Below are 17,936 nucleotides of genomic sequence, written 5' to 3'. Positions count from 1 at the left end.
AATCATTTTATACTGCAGCTATTTATGCCACCTTGTTATAATGTGAGTGAGCAAAATAAACACACAAGTATCTATTTACTGTGCTTTATTTGTGATCAGTTAAACGTGCATACTGGTTTTAGAATAAGCACATGAGATGTGCATCAAGTATATCAATCAAACTTCATCCAAAAAAATGAGGCCAGTTGAAGGACATGCATATAGATGTCCCGTCCAAAAGAAGAGGACTCGACGGTGGGGTTTACTTGCTGCCCTGCAGCAAGACCTTCAGCTGACAAGGGGCACGGCATCTCTGCTACAGTGACCCCATGCTCTGGATCAGGTTCCTCATCATGCAAGTGTCCTGCTTGCAGGATCTGAGATGGACCAAACACATACATTAATTACGAATATAGCCATTGCCTCGTTTATACACATACTGTAGACGATCTAATGTTAATATTTATTAATTTAGGTTCGAGTGATATAGCAAATTAATGAATACCATACTTTAAATTGCATTTCTTTGTTCTTGTGCTAAATGTATAGTACACACAGTACCTCCTGCAGATCTGGCTCTGGCACAGGTACTTGTAGCGTTCCAATCCTCCAAAGCTGATTCGGGGACAAGTTTCCCTCTGTGCTTAAGGGGTGGTAATTCCAGGTCTCCACAAAATTTTGCAGATCTTGTTGTAGACGGGGAATGAAGACGTACCCCACACAGAAGAGGTGAACCGCATTTGAAAGGTCAATGAAGCCATCTTCCTCTAAGATGTGAAGCAAGTTGTAGTACTGAGATGTGTCAGCATTCCAAACATCTCTCCAAAGGCGTTCCACTCTGGAAGCAAATTACATGATGAAGTGGCTACATTTGATATTCATGTTTTATATAATGTAAACATTTATAGTAATACATACAATTTTTACCTTTGGTTGTGGACACTTTTGCCAGCAATAAAGCTGCCACGACCGGTTCCTCTCACAGTAAACATGCATCTCGCAATGTCTACATTTTCCACCCCTTGATCAGCTCGGACTCTAAATGAGACAAACAGAGTAGTGTGACAAGGGTTGGATGGCTAAACTATTTACGCCTGGTATGAAAGAGAAGGTCCTTGCCTTGATGGCCATCCATGCTTCTGCACACCATCCATGAAAAATCCTAGAGCAGTCTCTGCTTTGTTATTCCGAGCTGCATTAAGGTAGAAAATCTGTTCAGGAATAGGATTTAAAGATGACTTGGGTTATATTCTGAGCAAGACTGATAATATAAACAAGATGTGATCATGTAAAGAATAGTTATAGAAAACAGATCAGGCTTACCTTCCTGGAAAAGCCATCAATACCCCCAAAAGTCACTATGTTGTACCTTCAAATTTTCAGAAGATTTGACATTATAACAGTGATATAAAATCCTTGATTAAAATAAATGTGTATGGTAATTCATTTTAAAACAATACCTGATCAACTTGTGATTGGTGTCAATGTGGACAAGAGACAATGGAGCTGGAACAGAGTATGTCCGTCTGGCAATGCATGTCAACTGGACCATTCTTGAAATAATGCCAGCGGCATCGACACGCTGCATGGACAGCTTCAGTCTACTCCATGTGACACGATATCCCATAGCCAGTAGAGACCCTTTTACAAGCCGATATCCTGCATCAGGCATTCTGGCTTTGATAGATCTCACCTTTTGATCAAGTACAATGTCTGATATATCAGAGTAGGTGTTTCTGACTGAGAGATTATGCTCCCTCATCCTCCTGTAAAGTGTGGATCTTGAAATGCCATGGGCAGTAGCCAGAGTGGTCATTGGTAGGTTCATGCTGAGAAGATTTTCAAGGACTTGGGTATTAATGCTAAATTTTGGTCGACCCACAGTACCATTCCATTCAACTACAGCTACACTGTCAAGTAATGGAGCAACAGTGCTGTTTGAAATGTGAGACTTGATCACTTCACTTAGATTTTGTAAACCATCTACTACACACTGAGGAATATCCATATAGACTGCCCCTGCTCGAAGAAACTGCAATTCCTGAGAGATAACCATGTGCAGGTAATCAAAATCAATTGGCTCCCTTGTGATTACTGCAGAAAGCCGATCCCTGACCCTGCATAAAAGCCGCCTGCTAATGGATTCCTGTAAGAGGGAATTTAGCAAAATAGAAATTTATTAGAGCAGTGGTATCAAAACATGTTTATATGTGTATATACAGATGAATTACATTTTGAGGAGAAAGGCCAACATACCTGAACAAAAGCTATTTGTGGAAGAGGTTCCATTCTGTAGAAAAGGGAATTATGACCACACTGGATTATTATAAATACACAGACCATATAGTCATATCGTATAACAAGAAAAGCCAGTCATTGCCAACAAACTAAACAATGGAATGATTTAACAAATATACAGAACCCCTCCATAATACACAGACATGTTTAAATGTAAGTTGAATGCGTTTTGTGTCACTATTTTACTCTCTGGAGCTTATTATAAAGGCACAAGTGGTACAATTTTGTTAATTATCAAGTATCAAATGATACAAGCCTTTGTATGGGGTCAACTGATAATGTTACTTACAATAGTGTTGAATATTTTGGGTACCTTTTACTGTTACATGATTCGTACTTGTTAGCACACACAAGAACCTATGAATAAAAATAATAGAGTTGTAGCACATGCATGTTAATTTCCATGCGAGGCATATATGTGATCTAAAATACACTGATTTAAAGTATTTGTGTGTACTGCACAGCTTCCGCTGGAAGGTGGTGCGTTTGAACAAATAAGGGACGTTTCAAGCAGAGGTGGCAGAAGTAGTAAAGGTTTTCTTCGGTGTCTGACCAGTGTAGTCATAAGACGCATGTCGTTTTTAGATACAGTGTCGTCATCTGTACCTACCTCGGTCAGAGAGAACCAAGCTCATAGGATTTGTTTTAAATTGTGTCATACATGTGTAGCTAACCTTAGCTAACATAGATGCCTCAGGTGCATGTAACGTTCGCCCACAGTGGGGCTACATGTCAACACAGCAGCCCTCCATGTCGTTCTTAAAAAGAGACTCCACGACACGAACAACATGAGAAGAAAGTGAAGTGCTGCTATATTTACAATCATTTTGACAAAACAGAGCAGTCAACTTACCTCCATGTCACGTAACCTCCCGTTTGTGTAGATGATGCAGATACGAGACGCAAGTCAAACGGACCAATAGAAACTCCTGATACATTCAGCAGCGTATGCCCCGCCCACTACACCCAACTCAGCTTTTGGCTTCAAAACTTTTGACTTCAAAACTTTTGGTTCCAAAGCTTTTGGCTTCAAAACTTTGAGTTTCAAAACTTTGAGTTTCAAAACTTTTAGTTTCAAAACTTTTAGTTTCAAAACTTTTGGATTCAAAACTTTTGGATTCAAAACCAAAGCTTTTATTTTTTTAACAAATAAATTATTCTCAGTTTATATATTTATTTGCTTTTAAAACTTTTTTTTTTGCTTTTGAAACTTTTTTTTTTGCTTTTAAAACTTTTATTTTTGCTTTTGAAACTTTCTTTTGCTTTTAAATGCGTCAAAAAATCAACGCGACCGGTGTGAACGCAGCAGAGAGTATAAATAGCCCCACCTAGAAAAAAAAAACGTCAGTTGCTTCTCACACTGGATACATAACGCCCTTGCTGTGAGCGCTAACGTTGCCTTTGTCCTCTTCTAAATCGAATTTTATACAGAATCACGAAAACATGGTGAGTATGAAAGTATTGTGTATCGTGTATTTATTCGTACCGAATTCAACGCTCTGGAAGTATCATTCATCACGTGCCAACCTACCTTAACCGCAGTTATTAATTTTAAAGAAGTAACTGAAATGTAATGTGTAGAACGGTCATTTTAACGGTCATTTTATCGTAACGGTTGCCTGCCTCGGTCGGCGCTAATTCACCGGTGTTAGCATCGTTTTAACGACTCTGGTAAAGGCAAAGCTAACTGTAATAATTACAACAATATTTCGTTTGAAAGGTACGAAGTTTAACTTCAGTTTAACACCATTAAATCAACTGAAAACATTACACCATCATTTTTATCAACATTGTAAGTGAATTGTATTGAAACATTAGCTAAAAACTGTCCGGTTTGGGGTACAATTCCGTTAAATCGAGAGGGCACAGCCCATATTCAAATTCCGCCAATTTCCGGTTTTCCGGTTTTCATGTCTGCACGTTGACCCAGTTAGTGCAGGTCATCGTGTGTTCAGCCTGAAACATTCCTCATTTTAACCACCAGTTTGAAGAGGCCTTTTATTAAACTGCGACCACAGGCTTTTCAAACTAAATCTATTCACTCAAAGTCTTTCATATTTTATCTTAGACATCAAACTACTTTTTGTATGTATCTGTACCTACAGCTGTGTTTGACAATGTTCACCACAGACTGATGGGAAAATGTTCTTTCTTTAAGTACTCATGTCGGCAAAAGTCTCTTTCTGTTCAGAGGGCCAGTGTCTGTGTGTCAGGTTACTGTAGTCATGAGAGCGTGGTATCTGGTTCTTTACAGAAGAGCTGTTTTACCCTCTTCATGTCAGAGCAGTCCTTGACATGTGATGAGTAGCCTTAAGTATCTAATTGGTTAAAATTAGCACAAGAACCAGTAAGGCATGCCCTTCGAAAATATTATTGTAATTACTTTACAATCTTTTTTTCTCCCTGTCTTTCCATAGCGTGAGTGTATCTCCATCCACGTCGGTCAGGCTGGTGTCCAAATTGGAAATGCCTGCTGGGAGCTTTACTGTCTGGAACATGGCATCCAGCCGGACGGACAGATGCCTAGTGGAAAGACCATCGGCGGAGGAGACGATTCTTTCAACACCTTCTTCAGTGAGACTGGAGCCGGAAAACACGTCCCCAGAGCTGTTTTTGTCGACCTGGAGCCCACTGTCATTGGTAAGTGTCATCACTTCTGGCTGAACATTCATTTTGGAAAATGTAAATAGTAGCTGTAACTGATTTAGTATTTTTGTCTCGTCAGATGAGGTGCGCAGTGGGATTTACCGCCAGCTGTTCCACCCTGAGCAGCTGATCACTGGTAAGCAGGATGCTGCTAAAAACTACGCCCGTGGACACTACACCATCGGCAAAGAGGTCATCGACATAGTGCTCGACAGGATCCGCAAACTGGTGGGTAACATGATATCAGAGGATCCTTTCTTGAATTAAAATAAAATGACATGACTATCTCATATATAATCTCTGGTTCTCCCTCTCTTCCTTCAGTCTGACCAGTGCACCGGCCTTCAGGGCTTCCTGGTTTTCCACAGCTTAGGAGGTGGTACCGGCTCTGGTTTCACTTCTCTGCTGATGGAGCGTCTGTCTGTCGACTACGGCAAGAAGTCTAAGTTGGAGTTCTCAGTCTACCCAGCTCCCCAGGTGTCCACTGCTGTGGTAGAGCCGTACAACGCCATCCTGACCACCCACACCACCCTGGAGCACTCTGACTGTGCCTTCATGGTGGATAACGAGGCCATCTACGATATCTGCCGTAGAAACCTCGATATCGAGCGTCCCTCTTACACCAACCTGAACAGGTTGATCAGTCAGATTGTGTCCTCAATCACTGCTTCCCTTCGTTTCGATGGCGCCCTCAATGTTGATCTGACAGAGTTCCAGACCAACTTGGTGCCATATCCCCGTATCCACTTCCCTCTGGCCACCTATGCCCCCGTCATCTCTGCTGAGAAAGCTTACCATGAGCAGTTAACGGTGTCCGAAATCACCAACGCCTGCTTTGAACCAGCCAATCAATTTGTGAAATGCGACCCTCGCCACGGTAAATACATGGCTTGTTGCCTTTTGTATCGTGGTGATGTGGTGCCCAAAGATGTGAATGCTGCCATTGCCAGCGTCAAAACCAAGCGCTCCATCCAGTTTGTGGACTGGTGTCCCACTGGTTTCAAGGTTGGCATCAACTACCAGCCCCCCACTGCAGTTCCTGGTGGAGACCTGGCCAAGGTCCAGAGGGCCGTGTGCATGCTGAGCAACACCACTGCTATTGCAGAGGCCTGGGCTCGGCTTAACCACAAGTTTGACCTGATGTACGCTAAGCGTGCCTTTGTTCACTGGTATGTGGGTGAGGGTATGGAGGAGGGAGAGTTCTCTGAGGCCAGAGAGGACATGGCAGCTCTGGAGAAGGATTACGAGGAGGTTGGAGCAGACAGTGTTGGAGACGATGAGGAAGAAGGAGAAGAGTATTAAACAGACATGCATTCCTCTAATTGATCTGTGGCAAATAAAGTTTGTTCATTGACTGAACTAATTGTTTTTTTCTCTCTTTAATACACTTAAGTTACATTTAACTTTTCTCTAAGCTGGGTTACACACATTTGATAGTGACTTTCATTTACTACAGAGATCTTGCTCACTCTGAGTTTAACAACTGTCATCACATTTTGATTCAGCAGTTATTAAATCCTGATTGGTGCGTAGAGGTAATGCGGTTATTGTTTTAGACTGTGCACACACACTAAATATTGAAAGCCGTGCAGCGACAGCGATCTATCGTTTCCATGCAAATGTGCTTTTGCAACTGTGTCCCGGTTGAGACTGCAGATCAGCAGCGTGTCTCCAGCTGATTAGTTAAAGCCGCTGTTTTCCAAAACCTCTAAAGCCGTCACACACACACACACACAGAATAACTTCGTGGGATCAGCGTGTTGACGCGGCGGAAGATGCTGCCAATGAGGAATATGAAAGGTGAAGAATCGAGATTCAAGAACAAAAAGGAAAGCTGTATTTTTGTGCTGGGCGGACAGAATAAACTAGGCCGTTAATCAGCCCGCTACATATTTCATCCACACACACACACACACACACACACACACACACACACACACACACACACACACACACACACACACACACACACACACACACACACACACACACACACACACACACACACACACACACACACACACACACACACACACACACACACACACACACGAAAGTGCATTAAAAGTGTTTTATTTTCAGTGCTGGTGACTAATTTCTGTGACTATAAACCATTTTCAATTCCCAATTCCCTACCTACTTAGCACTGTGTGTGTGTGTGTGTGTGTGGTCTTGTGGGGACATATATTTGACTACAGAGTCGTATTGTGGGGACTTTTTCTCCTTTTAGGGACAAACTGCAAGTCCACCCTTGATGTAAATCCTAATACTTTAGGGTGAAGACTTGGTTTAAGGTTAGGGTAGGGTGATGTTTTGATTAAGATCATGGTAAGGGTTGGGATTAGGCTGCTAGTGGTTATGGGTAAGTCTCCAGGAAATGAATGTAAGTCAATGTAATGTCCTGAAAATTCATGAAAACAGGATTGTCTCTCTCTCTCTGTGGTGTGTGTGTGTGTGTGTGTGTGTGTGTGTGTGTGTGTGTGTGTGGTCTTGTGGGGACATATATTTGACTACAGAGTCGTATTGTGGGGACTTTTTCTCCTTTTAGGGACAAACTGCAAGTCCACCCTTGATGTAAATCCTAATACTTTAGGGTGAAGACTTGGTTTCAGGTTAGGGTAGTGTGATGTTTCGATTAAGATTAAGGTAAGGGTTGGGATTAGGCTGGTAGTGGTTATGGGTAAGTCTCCAGGAAATGAATGTAAGTCAATGTAATGTCCTGAAAATTCATGAAAACAGGACTGTCTCTCTCTCTCTGTGGTGTGTGTGTGTGTGTGTATCCAGATGAGAGAGGAAAACATTTTCCTCCTCATTCCTCTACTGTTGCTAGGTGAATTTTCAGGATTGAAAGCAGCCGAAGGACAAAATGAAACTTGCAACAATGGAAATCAGCAATATTGCCAAAGAAAATATGATTGAGTGCTTATGAGACAGAAGGTACAGTGTGAAATGACAAAGACAGACGTGCAGATGAAAAGAAAACACCACCATGCGACATCTACTCTGTCCTGAGGGTCTGAAGGTCTTTGGCTCTCCGGCCAAAACAAAAGCTTGAACATGATCCACAAAGTGTTTGTCTGCTGAGGAGAGGTTGGAGTGTGTCGGTGCAGCTGGTGTCCGTGTGTGTTGGAGCAGCTTGGACTCGGGGAAACACTTCTTTGTGGGTTCAGTCTGCCCACTTGTGGCTTTGGAAGTTTGTTCTACAGTGCCAACAGCGAGACGGCAGCTGATATTTGCGGATACGTAATGCGCGCGCTCTGCGTGGGCGGGAATGTTTGGGCACATTTACAAGCGTGTGTCTCGCTAGTAGGGATTATATCTTTGAGCAGCTGTTTATGAATCTGACTTTGATCCTGATTGAGGGAAAGCAGAGTGCAGAAGGATTATTACTTCTGATGCAATCTTTAATGCTGGCATCATAAAGTAAAAGGAAATGTTGTGACTCCAACTCTCTCGCACACGCACACACACACACACAGTGATTTGCTGCTAGCTTAGCTCCTAGCTTAGTGTGTATGGGTTATATAGTATGTTATGTTGTGTTAAATTGACATCTAAGGGCATCGGACTGTTCGGACAGGGAAAACTAATTGTAGACCGTGTCTAAATATAACTCAATTTTAACTTTTATTCCAGAGAGAGCAAGATCCGATCCCAGATGTGTAGAGACAAAAAATAGTATATAGAGAGAGAGAGAGAGAGAGAGAAATAAAGAGAGAGAAAGAGAGCTGTGATTTGTACATTCCTCGGTGAATGACAGAGTGAGCATCATTCTTCCTAATAGAGCCTGTGTATCTGTACGTGTATCTGTACGTGTGTGTGTGTGTGTGTGTGTACGTGTTAGCTTGTTCATATTCCAGTCATGTTTGAGTCACCTTGCAGCCGAGGCTCTTCAACACAATGAATGGCTCTCCATCCCCCTCCCTCTTCACTTTCTTTGAATTGTTACTGTGATAATTGCCAGCTTCCAGCCCACAGCACCAGTGAGATGAGTTTCATGTTTTAGTATTATTACTGTACAGAGTTGTGCAGATTTGGCACTTATGAGAGAAAAAAACCCAACAGATGTATGAGGTGATATGTACGCTGGTCAGACACACGCATGCAGAATATAGAGCCTCCCTGTCTTTTTAACACACACACACACACACACACACACACACACACACACAAGGCAGATGGTGCCAGATAGAACGGAGACTGAAATAGAAAAGAGGGTAAAAAGGAAACGAGGAGGATGAGCAGAGAACAACCCTATGGGCACAAACACACACACACTGCACAACACATGAGAGGCACGAGGTTGAATGTGGACGCTGACCAAGTTTTGTTACTGTCTTGTATTTATATCTTTCATCGCTTTATTCCAAAAAATGCCACAAAAAAAGTTGAAAATAGTCGCATTAGTTGCTACAAAGTGATCAGTGTGTCTCAGCAGGAGTATGAGAGTATTTTTAGTGCCGTAGTATAAAACCAATGTACTTTAATTGCATACCATTTCCGTTGAAATATTGCAGTATGCAAACATTGAATACTATGGAGGCAGAAAAAACCCACAATGCAATGTTCATAACAATGTTCATAACCGTCAACATGGTTGAAACGTTATATCTGCCAACTCAGCAGAACGAGCGTCCGCATTAACCGAGAGCTGCGACTCCGAGAACAAAATTCCAGGAGGACAAGCGTCAAGATGACGTCATCTGTCCTCCACATCGTTTCACTGACGTTGGACAGGTGATCGGTCCACTCTCAGCCCCTGGTTACATCACAACGCCTCTCACAGGCTGTGCAGTCTCAGCCAGTTCCACATGAATCACTCAGCCATCACAGCACCACATCACATACAGGTCAGCTGATGACTAACTCGTCAGCCATGCAGCATTACTCCATGTGATTCAACAGATTCTCACATTATGGAGGGAAGCTGTGAAGTGAAAGAGCTGGCGGGGGTTTCACGTTGGTAACACCCCGGTGACCCCGTTTCACGACGACTGTTTTTCTCTTGCATTTATTTCAAGATGATCTTGATATGAGGACGAAAGCTTCCAGAATAGATGCAGTAACAGCAACACTGAGCCTTCACTTCAGTGTATGTTGACTCACCCAAAATATCAGCGCCGCTGCCTTCATCGCTTCTGCTTTAGACCTCCTGAATGTCAGGAAAAGAAAGGTCATCACCTTCTCTCACCGTGTCTCTTATTTCAATTTTTAGATATAAAACAGCTGTATGGATAAAAACAGAAACTCACTCACCTATCTGCCTCCCGATGGCCACGAGGAGTCATGGCATTGCCTGCAGAGGAGGCACTGCACCCCGGATCATTAACTCACCTCTTCTCGGCAAATGATGACTTCTGTCTGCGGCGCTTCAGGTCAAAGTCGTCCCTCTGAGCTTCTCTTTGCAAAGCTGTCAGTTAAACCAGTTCACTTCCTGCAGATTATGTTTCAAATTAAAAGGGAAAACATGGAGGAAGTGTCGAGTTTGCATTAGAAATAAAAGACTATAATCAGCATGTTCCTCTCTTCCATCGAGGTAAATCATCTTTCAGAATGTATAGTAACAGGAGAGGGAGTCTGTGTATAGACATTGGTTTAAAATTAAACTACTGTACACTGTGTTGTTAGGATCCACCTGATGAATTTACCGCCTGCTATTTCCCCCCAAATGGACGTCACATCCAGGAAACAAATGCTTGCACAAAAATCTTCAACAACCGTTCTTACAAATCCTTATGACCCGTTAGAAGACGTACGAGTAAAATAATCTCTGTCTCGATGTAAACATACTCCAGGTACTTAACTCGATCTGTGAACAGCATGGACCTTCCTGTACACCCAGACTGAAATCAGGAGACGAAGAGAGGGATATTGGTTTTGAATCTCATATCCTGTTTTATTGTTCAAATATGGCAGAACAAGATATACAACACGGTACAATGACACACCCACGCGGTCAGACGTACACACGGACGAATGGAAAGACCAACAGAAAAGACTCATTTCTACAGACGTTCGAAGACACGCACACACGCACACACACACACACACACACACACACACACACCTGTGAGTGTTCATGATTGATAGAGACATGAATTTCTCTGGAGAACCACTGATCAAACATCTCTCTCTATCACACACACACACACGACAATTTGTGTATTAAAGGCGAGTTTAAGGAGATTAAGGATCCGGTGAGAATAAAACATCAAAAGAGAAACGATCACAGTCCACCGTGAGACAGAATTCACCCGTTATTGATGTTTCAATGAGCCCACAGCGACAGGACTCAAGTGGATTTCACAGACACGAGGGCACGTTTTCCAGTTCGCACCTGCTCCCACTAGAAGGAAATACACTTCACATGGTGGACAATCCGAGCTGGTTTCTCAGGAATTTATTTTAAAACACAATTGACATGAATTGTGTTTCATGGTGGACGATTTTTTGAGCCACAGGTTTACATTTAGAGACTTCGGCAAATCTCACAGCAAAACGAGCCATCGTCACCCAATCACCGGCTTAAAAAATAGCTATATTATGCTAGTTACGCGCTGTCACCTTAAGCACTTACAGAAAAATCAACTTGTTTTTCGTGACTTAAGGCCACTTTGAACAGAGGTGATTTGATTTACCTGCTCTTTAAAAAGTGAAAGCAAAGACGATTAAAAAAAAAGAAGCAAATTCATCATTGTGCTTTTACCACCTTCGAATGCAAACAATGCTCTTTCTCCTCATTTAAAAATCAAATATCTTTTCATTCATGTCTTTAGGAGGGACAGCAACACATTATAAATAATAGTTAGAAAGGATAAAATAACATATTTAATGTCAGAGAGTAAACCAATCGCTTGTATCACAGCTGGATCATCATCAACATCTGGCCGTCAGCTGAAAACCTCAACAAATATTCAGACAATCTTCCTTAATTTCACGCCCGTGGGTTTCTCAGTGGGTTTCATGATCTCTGGGGTCGAACGCAGAGCACAAAATGCCAATTTAATTTTCAAGTTAAACAAAAAAAAAAAAATGGATGGAAGACACTGAAATCAAGAGCCGGGAGGTTTTCAGCTGACAGCAGCAATTTGGGGAGTTCACCTCCCCAACATCTGAAGAACTTGCTCGGCTGTAAATGCTCTTAGATGTACACTACTACAAAATAAAAGCTCCTCAGATCAGCATGAGTACTCCTCATGAACACTGAGCCTCAAACAGCACCGCCGAACAATTTAGAAATGAATTTAACACAAAATAGGTCATCTGTGCATGTTCGCCGCTGCCTCAAATTAATTTCACGGAACAAAAACGAAAACAGAGTATGTAAACAAAAATCTATTTCCTTTATAAAAGATCAGGCAGGAAGAAGCAGGCGTTATGGAATTAATGCGTAATAGTAGTAATAATAGCCTGTCACATAGCTTTCATTGAGACAAGCAAGCAGGTCTTTAATGGAGGTTTTGGCATGAATGGAGTGGAAGATGCTTTCATGGCAACTTGTAGTGTTTTGTTGGAGTGTTATTTTGTCATTCTTTGTAATGTTAGTGCTATTAGCGGAGACAAGTTAAAGTGACAGAGGGATAGCAGTCTGTATGCTCCCACAGTGTTTGTTAGCGGAGTTTCTTTTTTGACAAAATGTATTCCCACAGAATTCATAACGGATCTTAAGTTGGTGATTGTCTCAGAGCTGCGTCAGCAAAACACACTTTTAGGTTAAATAAACGGCATGATATTCAAAGCACAGCCGAGGCCAGATCACTGTTATACAAACAACTGAGAATAAAGACAACGATGCGGTGTGGTATGCAGACAGTTTAAGTGAATGCTGGAAGTTTAAAGTCTGCTGAAACTGAAAGGAAAGGGCTTTGAACCCAGCCTCGTCCAACATCTCGTACTGAAGTCACAGCACAGTCAGGCCAGCTCTTCTCACACATCCCCCTCAACCACAAAGAAGAGCAGATGTGTAATCTCTTGTAAATGAAGACAGCACTGATTTTCTAAGATAAAATAAAGGAAAAGAAAATGATTTTCTTCACCTGAAACAATAACGTTAAGGAGAAGGAAGTATTTTTTTAAGGTTTTTGAGTCCCATGTTAAGTGCAGGTGATGCTCAAACCAAAACGGTCTACAAAGGATGATTGGTCTTATTCTAACAGGGCAGTTAGTGGGAGGCAGGTCAAAGTGAACCCGACATGTGCGTCTCTGGAGGAGTGCTTCACGGAGGTTTTCTGGGTCTGATGTGCAAACGCAGACGCAGACAGCCGAGTGACGATCGAGGAGACCGTGTCCTTGCTGTTAGATGTAGTGAGTTAACGAACAGTCTCAGCTGGCCGGCCCGTTGGGATGTTGACCTGAACTCAAGCTACAGCATCTATTTCAATAGCATTGTGTCAAGCTAGGTCAGTTGGGCAGGTAGCTGGCATGACTGGCTAGCCGTTGTAGTTGGCTAGCTGGGTTAGCCAGTCAGCACACTGGGCTGACTGGTTGGCTGGTTCAGGGACTACTGACCCGTCTCCTGGTTAGCCAGGCCGGGCTGATGTTTTCTGGTGCGGCTGGTTTGTCAGTCTCTGTACCTCAGTCCGATGATGTCACTTCCTGTTGTCTGTAGTGGAGTTAGCTGTAGTGTCCGTCTTTGCTGCAGTTTCCTCAGTGTTTCCCGGGGGCTGCGGGGCCGTGGCATTAGGCCCACCCCCATTTTGGAGAGTTTCTTGTTTGAACTGTTGCAAGGCTCGATTGACGGCATCCTCGACCAATCGCCTGCTCACCTTCAGTAGCTCCGCCTCGTCGGGCTCAGACCGGCGACGCCCACCTGGGTTGAACAAGCACAATAGAACGATATTATCATAATCATTCACAAGAACACACGATCGTTCAACTGGACACCTGACGAATGCAAGTCCATCTTTTAGCTCTGTTTTTGGTCACCACCAACATCTGGGGGATATATCCAGCTCTTTAGCTGCTAAACGTTCCACTACGTTCACAAGCTAGTGGCTAACTTTTGTCCGTCTGCTGCTTGGTGCTGGACAGGTAGCGTACACAAAACCAAAACAATGAGCTGAAAGACACTAAAACGTTCAGTGGAGCGGAGTTGAGTTCTTTGTGGGTTGATCACGACAAGCAACATCCGTCATACTTCTCAATTTTCCCCATTGTTAATGTACAAATTGATTAGTTCAGCTTTATAATAAATTAAGTAACATGCCTCTTGAAAAGAACTCTGGGAATCTAATCCAACATACAATAATACAAACAATGTCAATTTGGAATTTGAAACCCACATCAAACTGTAGATTACATCAAACTGTGGATTTCCCACCGTGTTTACGCCACAAACTGAGGGTCTACTCCACCATATGTCACATCTAAACTACATTTCATTCAGAAGCTTAACTAAAGTGACTTTTAAAGCCATAAACTCCCCAATGGCTATGATTGTAACAGTAAGCCCCCCGTGGCTGATTTCATTGTTATTCCAGGATGTTGAAAATAACTATTAATCTGACAATGATAAATGAGTCTGCACCCACTCATCATAGACTGAATGCAGCAACAAGAGATTGATGTGACAAGTAGAGTTAATAATACCATCTCTCAGCTCTGCTATATATGCAGTTTGAATTTAATCAACCTCCCAGAGTGAAACTCTTTAACACAGACAAAATTAACACAGTGAGAAAGACGAGGAGTCAGACGAACAGAAAGCCTGTTAGGAAAGAAAAGCGAGACAGGCAGACAGTAAGATTGACAGGCTGCATTAAGCAGCCATTCAGAAAGAGAGTAATAGAGAATCACTCAAGCATCCCCACACACACACACATCACTGCAGTGGTTCAAAAACACACTATAACCACCATTTGATTCCCAAGGCCAAGCGCTGGGCCGACAGGCGTGGTAACATTTGAAAGCAGTTTGTTTTCCTTATTATTCATTATCGAAGGAGACGGTGAAAATCAACAGAAGAAGAGAGTGAAAGCAACAGTGGTATTATCATTATTAATTCAGAATTAATTGCTTTAATCAAATATCGTCCTCTGGGGAACAACCCGTCGCTGTTTATTCCTTTCGCTCTCTCTAAACAGGATTCACTCGATGCGTGTTTGGCCCTTTAAGACCACAGACGCTTCCAGTGCATTTGCGCCTTTAGACACAAAGTGTCATGACCATTTTGGCAAATCGTCTCATAAATCAGCGTACCCATAGTTATTAAATATGACAAGTTGCAGCTCAGCTTTGGTGTATTCTCTGTTTATGTAGTAGTATTGGTGAAATGCACCAGCTACTATACGTGACACATCTGACCAGAATGACTTGTATGAGGTTGTGCACATGCTCTGCTGTGGATATCTTATTCCCCCCCCCCCCTCCCTCTCCTTTATCCTCCAGATCTTCTGCTCGGTTCAGATCGACTTTACAGGATTTGTGTTATTCAGGCCAAATATTCAGCCCGCGTATACGGCATGCCAAACAGAAAGCAGGATTCATCACATCGGCCAGCATGTGAGCACTCTTCACTCATCTAATTACGGTCACCGTGTGCTCCCATCAGCTTCCCGTTGTCATTTCTTCTGCTGAATTGATTTGACCCTGACGTGGTGTTGGGTAAAGTACATCCAATTCATGGTATATTGTGTTGTGCTTTTCGGAGAAGCACTGCTGCTGTAGCACTGAGATGCCATTAGATTGCCTGCGGACTGCCCGTCAGTTTGAGTGACTCGCACCTCTGACCGCTGTTTGATACGATAGCTTTGCCCTCAGGTCAGCAGCAGACTGACTTCATTCTAAAAAGCGGCCTTTCTTATCGAACCGTACACACTAGTATGTGGAAATCCTGAGAGGTTGGCTATTTCCAATTAATCCGAGTCAACTGAAACTAGTGTTTCTGGCACTGTCGGACCGTTTCAGCATTAACATGTGCTTCTCCTTGTCAAAACAGGACATCTAGACACAGATTGCAGATTAATGCCAAGCGTAATTGGAGTATATGTGACACGAACATAATTAGGGTTTTTTAAAACCGTTCTTCCTGATGTTGCTGATGTAGCCCCGGCACGCACCTCTCATTGTTTGAAAAAAATTGTCGTGAGGACTAATTGCTGTCATCATTTATGATTGGCTCCACAGGACCATTTTCTTTCATCTTCTAGAGAACCTGATTTTGATGTTGCTTCATCGGCTTTCCAGCGGGGGGGTAATTTGAAGGTCCACTGTTAAAAACATACATCAAGATCTGTGCTGGTTGAACTGTGGTGTGGAGTCTCCTTGTTCCATCGGCGTAGCCTACATTTCTAAATAAACCCATTGTACTGAACCAAAGAACATTTCATATTGCAACACACGACAAAGGCTTCCTCATGAGGGAGATGTAGATTGGTCCATGCCACAAACTAAAGTGTCCGAGTGCACGGGTAACTCCCAGGAATACTTCAGTATTTGCACAAGCTGAAGTCCAGTGATCAGCCCTGTTTGCATGATTCATACTTTATTGACACATAACTCATCGTGTGGTGGAGGAAGTTATTTAAAGCATTAAGGGTTGGATGTTCTTTGTATGCAAATACTCAAAACATGTGAAAGGCAAATATCAGCAAGTGAAGCTGTTGCATTCAAAATGTTTAGGGCTGTAAACACGAGCTCATGGGTACAATCTCTTATCGACGTGGAAATGATGTGATACTGTATTGATCGCTGAAAGAAGATCCTTGTTTTTGTCCCCTTTGAGTCCTTCTACAGCAGTGGGGGGACGGACGGTTAATGGTCTTCTCAATCACTTCCTGTCTGGATTTAAACTGATGAGCGTGCTGATTATAGACGAGAAATAGAACATCAGCTGAAAGCGAATGCTGGCAGATGCGTGTTGTTTTTTTTACTTTATAAAATACTGTTGAGCAACACACCAGATGTGATGCCATTTCCCCCAATATGAGTAGAGACTGCTGAGGATTCATTATCATTTCTAGAGTTTGATTACACATGCTTCCCGTGATCATTTGGAGGGTCTCTTGTAATCAATGTAATCACGGTAATCCAGAGGTTGCTGAAATAATCACACCAGTAATCATCCTGAATTATGTTCTTTGATGATCCGAGTGATTTTATGAGATTATGCAATTGTAGTGTGTAATCAGATTTAGATCAGGATTTAATTGGAGCGTGTGACATGAGGACGGACACATACTTAACCGTTTGGCTTGGAGAGGATTCAAATCTGCAACACAAACATCACATATTAGATAAAGACATATGATATTTCGCTGGCTCATGGATTTCATACACTCAGTACAGAAGGTCTCTTTGTCTGTTAACGCGAGGGATATACTTTAGTGCTAGCCAGCCAGCAGGGGGTTCTGGAGCCCCAGGTCACATGAGGACCAAAAGGGACGCACAAATATTCTGAAGAAATGTTGTTATCCAAGTCCACAGGCTGTCACACTGCCAAAAGCTCTGCAGTGTATAACTAGAGTGCAGGTGTGCACTCTATGGGGCAGAGTACACGGCAGACACAAGAGCATCATCTATTACACAAGTCTGCATTTTGAAAAAGTTACTTCGTGAAGGAACGGTCGGGTGCCAGAACGGTTTCATTCCAAAAGGTGGAACAAACGTCTGAATGTGTTCCAGATGAGGCAACGCTTCAGAACATGAACTGCTGGCTGATTTTAAGATGGAAAGATCAATGACGTACGAGGACCATATCCCTCATTTCATCTCCTCTCTCCTATTCAGATATAATATACTGTATATAATATAATACAGTATTATCATGTCATTCTGACCCGATACCAACAGACTTCTGCATGCGTGTCGAAGGTCTGTTCTGTGTCTTTATCTTTTAAAGGGGCGTGTGTTTCTGAGAATGAGTTTTCTATCCGCTTATTCCATGTTGGCCTTTATGATGGCAGTAAAGCTGCCCTCTGTACCGGTTATACATATACACACACACGCCCTTCTCACTGTGGATAGACTGATTCCACATCAACATGGCTGACAGGCACATGGATATCTGTTTCTCA

The 17,936-nt window shown here is 42.6% G+C and overlaps 3 protein-coding genes across 7 annotated transcripts in view; 1 reads left to right on the top strand and 2 right to left on the bottom strand.

Annotated features, from left to right (window-relative positions):
* Positions 1 to 152: 152 nt before the first annotated feature.
* Positions 153 to 3,144, bottom strand: LOC306793561 (uncharacterized protein; the record flags this gene model as incomplete). The annotated part of the gene is made up of 8 exons (XM_079291214.1): positions 3,131 to 3,144; positions 2,236 to 2,269; positions 1,440 to 2,125; positions 1,303 to 1,348; positions 1,099 to 1,190; positions 907 to 1,017; positions 541 to 817; positions 153 to 356 (listed from the first exon to the last, which is right to left on the bottom strand). The coding sequence occupies exons 2-8, from the start codon at positions 2,266 to 2,268 to the stop codon at positions 153 to 155; spliced, it is 1,449 nt and encodes a 482-aa protein (XP_079147340.1). The 5' UTR covers position 2,269; positions 3,131 to 3,144.
* Positions 3,145 to 3,703: 559 nt separating this feature from the next.
* Positions 3,704 to 6,276, top strand: LOC306793335 (tubulin alpha chain-like). The gene is made up of 4 exons (XM_079290906.1): positions 3,704 to 3,723; positions 4,695 to 4,917; positions 5,003 to 5,151; positions 5,248 to 6,276. Exons 1-4 carry the CDS (start codon positions 3,721 to 3,723, stop codon positions 6,223 to 6,225), a joined length of 1,353 nt encoding a protein of 450 aa, XP_079147032.1. The 5' UTR covers positions 3,704 to 3,720; the 3' UTR covers positions 6,226 to 6,276.
* A 4,518-nt stretch (positions 6,277 to 10,794) lies between these two features.
* Positions 10,795 to 17,936, bottom strand: part of akap7 (A-kinase anchoring protein 7) — a 30,821-nt gene continuing 23,679 nt past the window's right edge. For all 5 annotated transcript variants that reach the window (XM_079291011.1, XM_079291008.1, XM_079291010.1 and 2 more), the window contains one exon: positions 10,795 to 13,732. In XM_079291011.1, coding sequence (XP_079147137.1) covers positions 13,512 to 13,732 — 221 coding nt within the window. In that variant the 3' untranslated portion in view covers positions 10,795 to 13,511. The remainder of the gene's footprint in view (positions 13,733 to 17,936) is intronic.

The sequence above is a fragment of the Melanostigma gelatinosum genome (genome assembly GCF_949748355.1).
Source record: "Melanostigma gelatinosum genome assembly, chromosome: 19".
Lineage (NCBI taxonomy): Eukaryota > Metazoa > Chordata > Actinopteri > Perciformes > Zoarcidae > Melanostigma > Melanostigma gelatinosum.
Note: the sequence above shows the minus strand (reverse complement) of the source record. Positions and strands in the feature narration are given on the sequence as shown.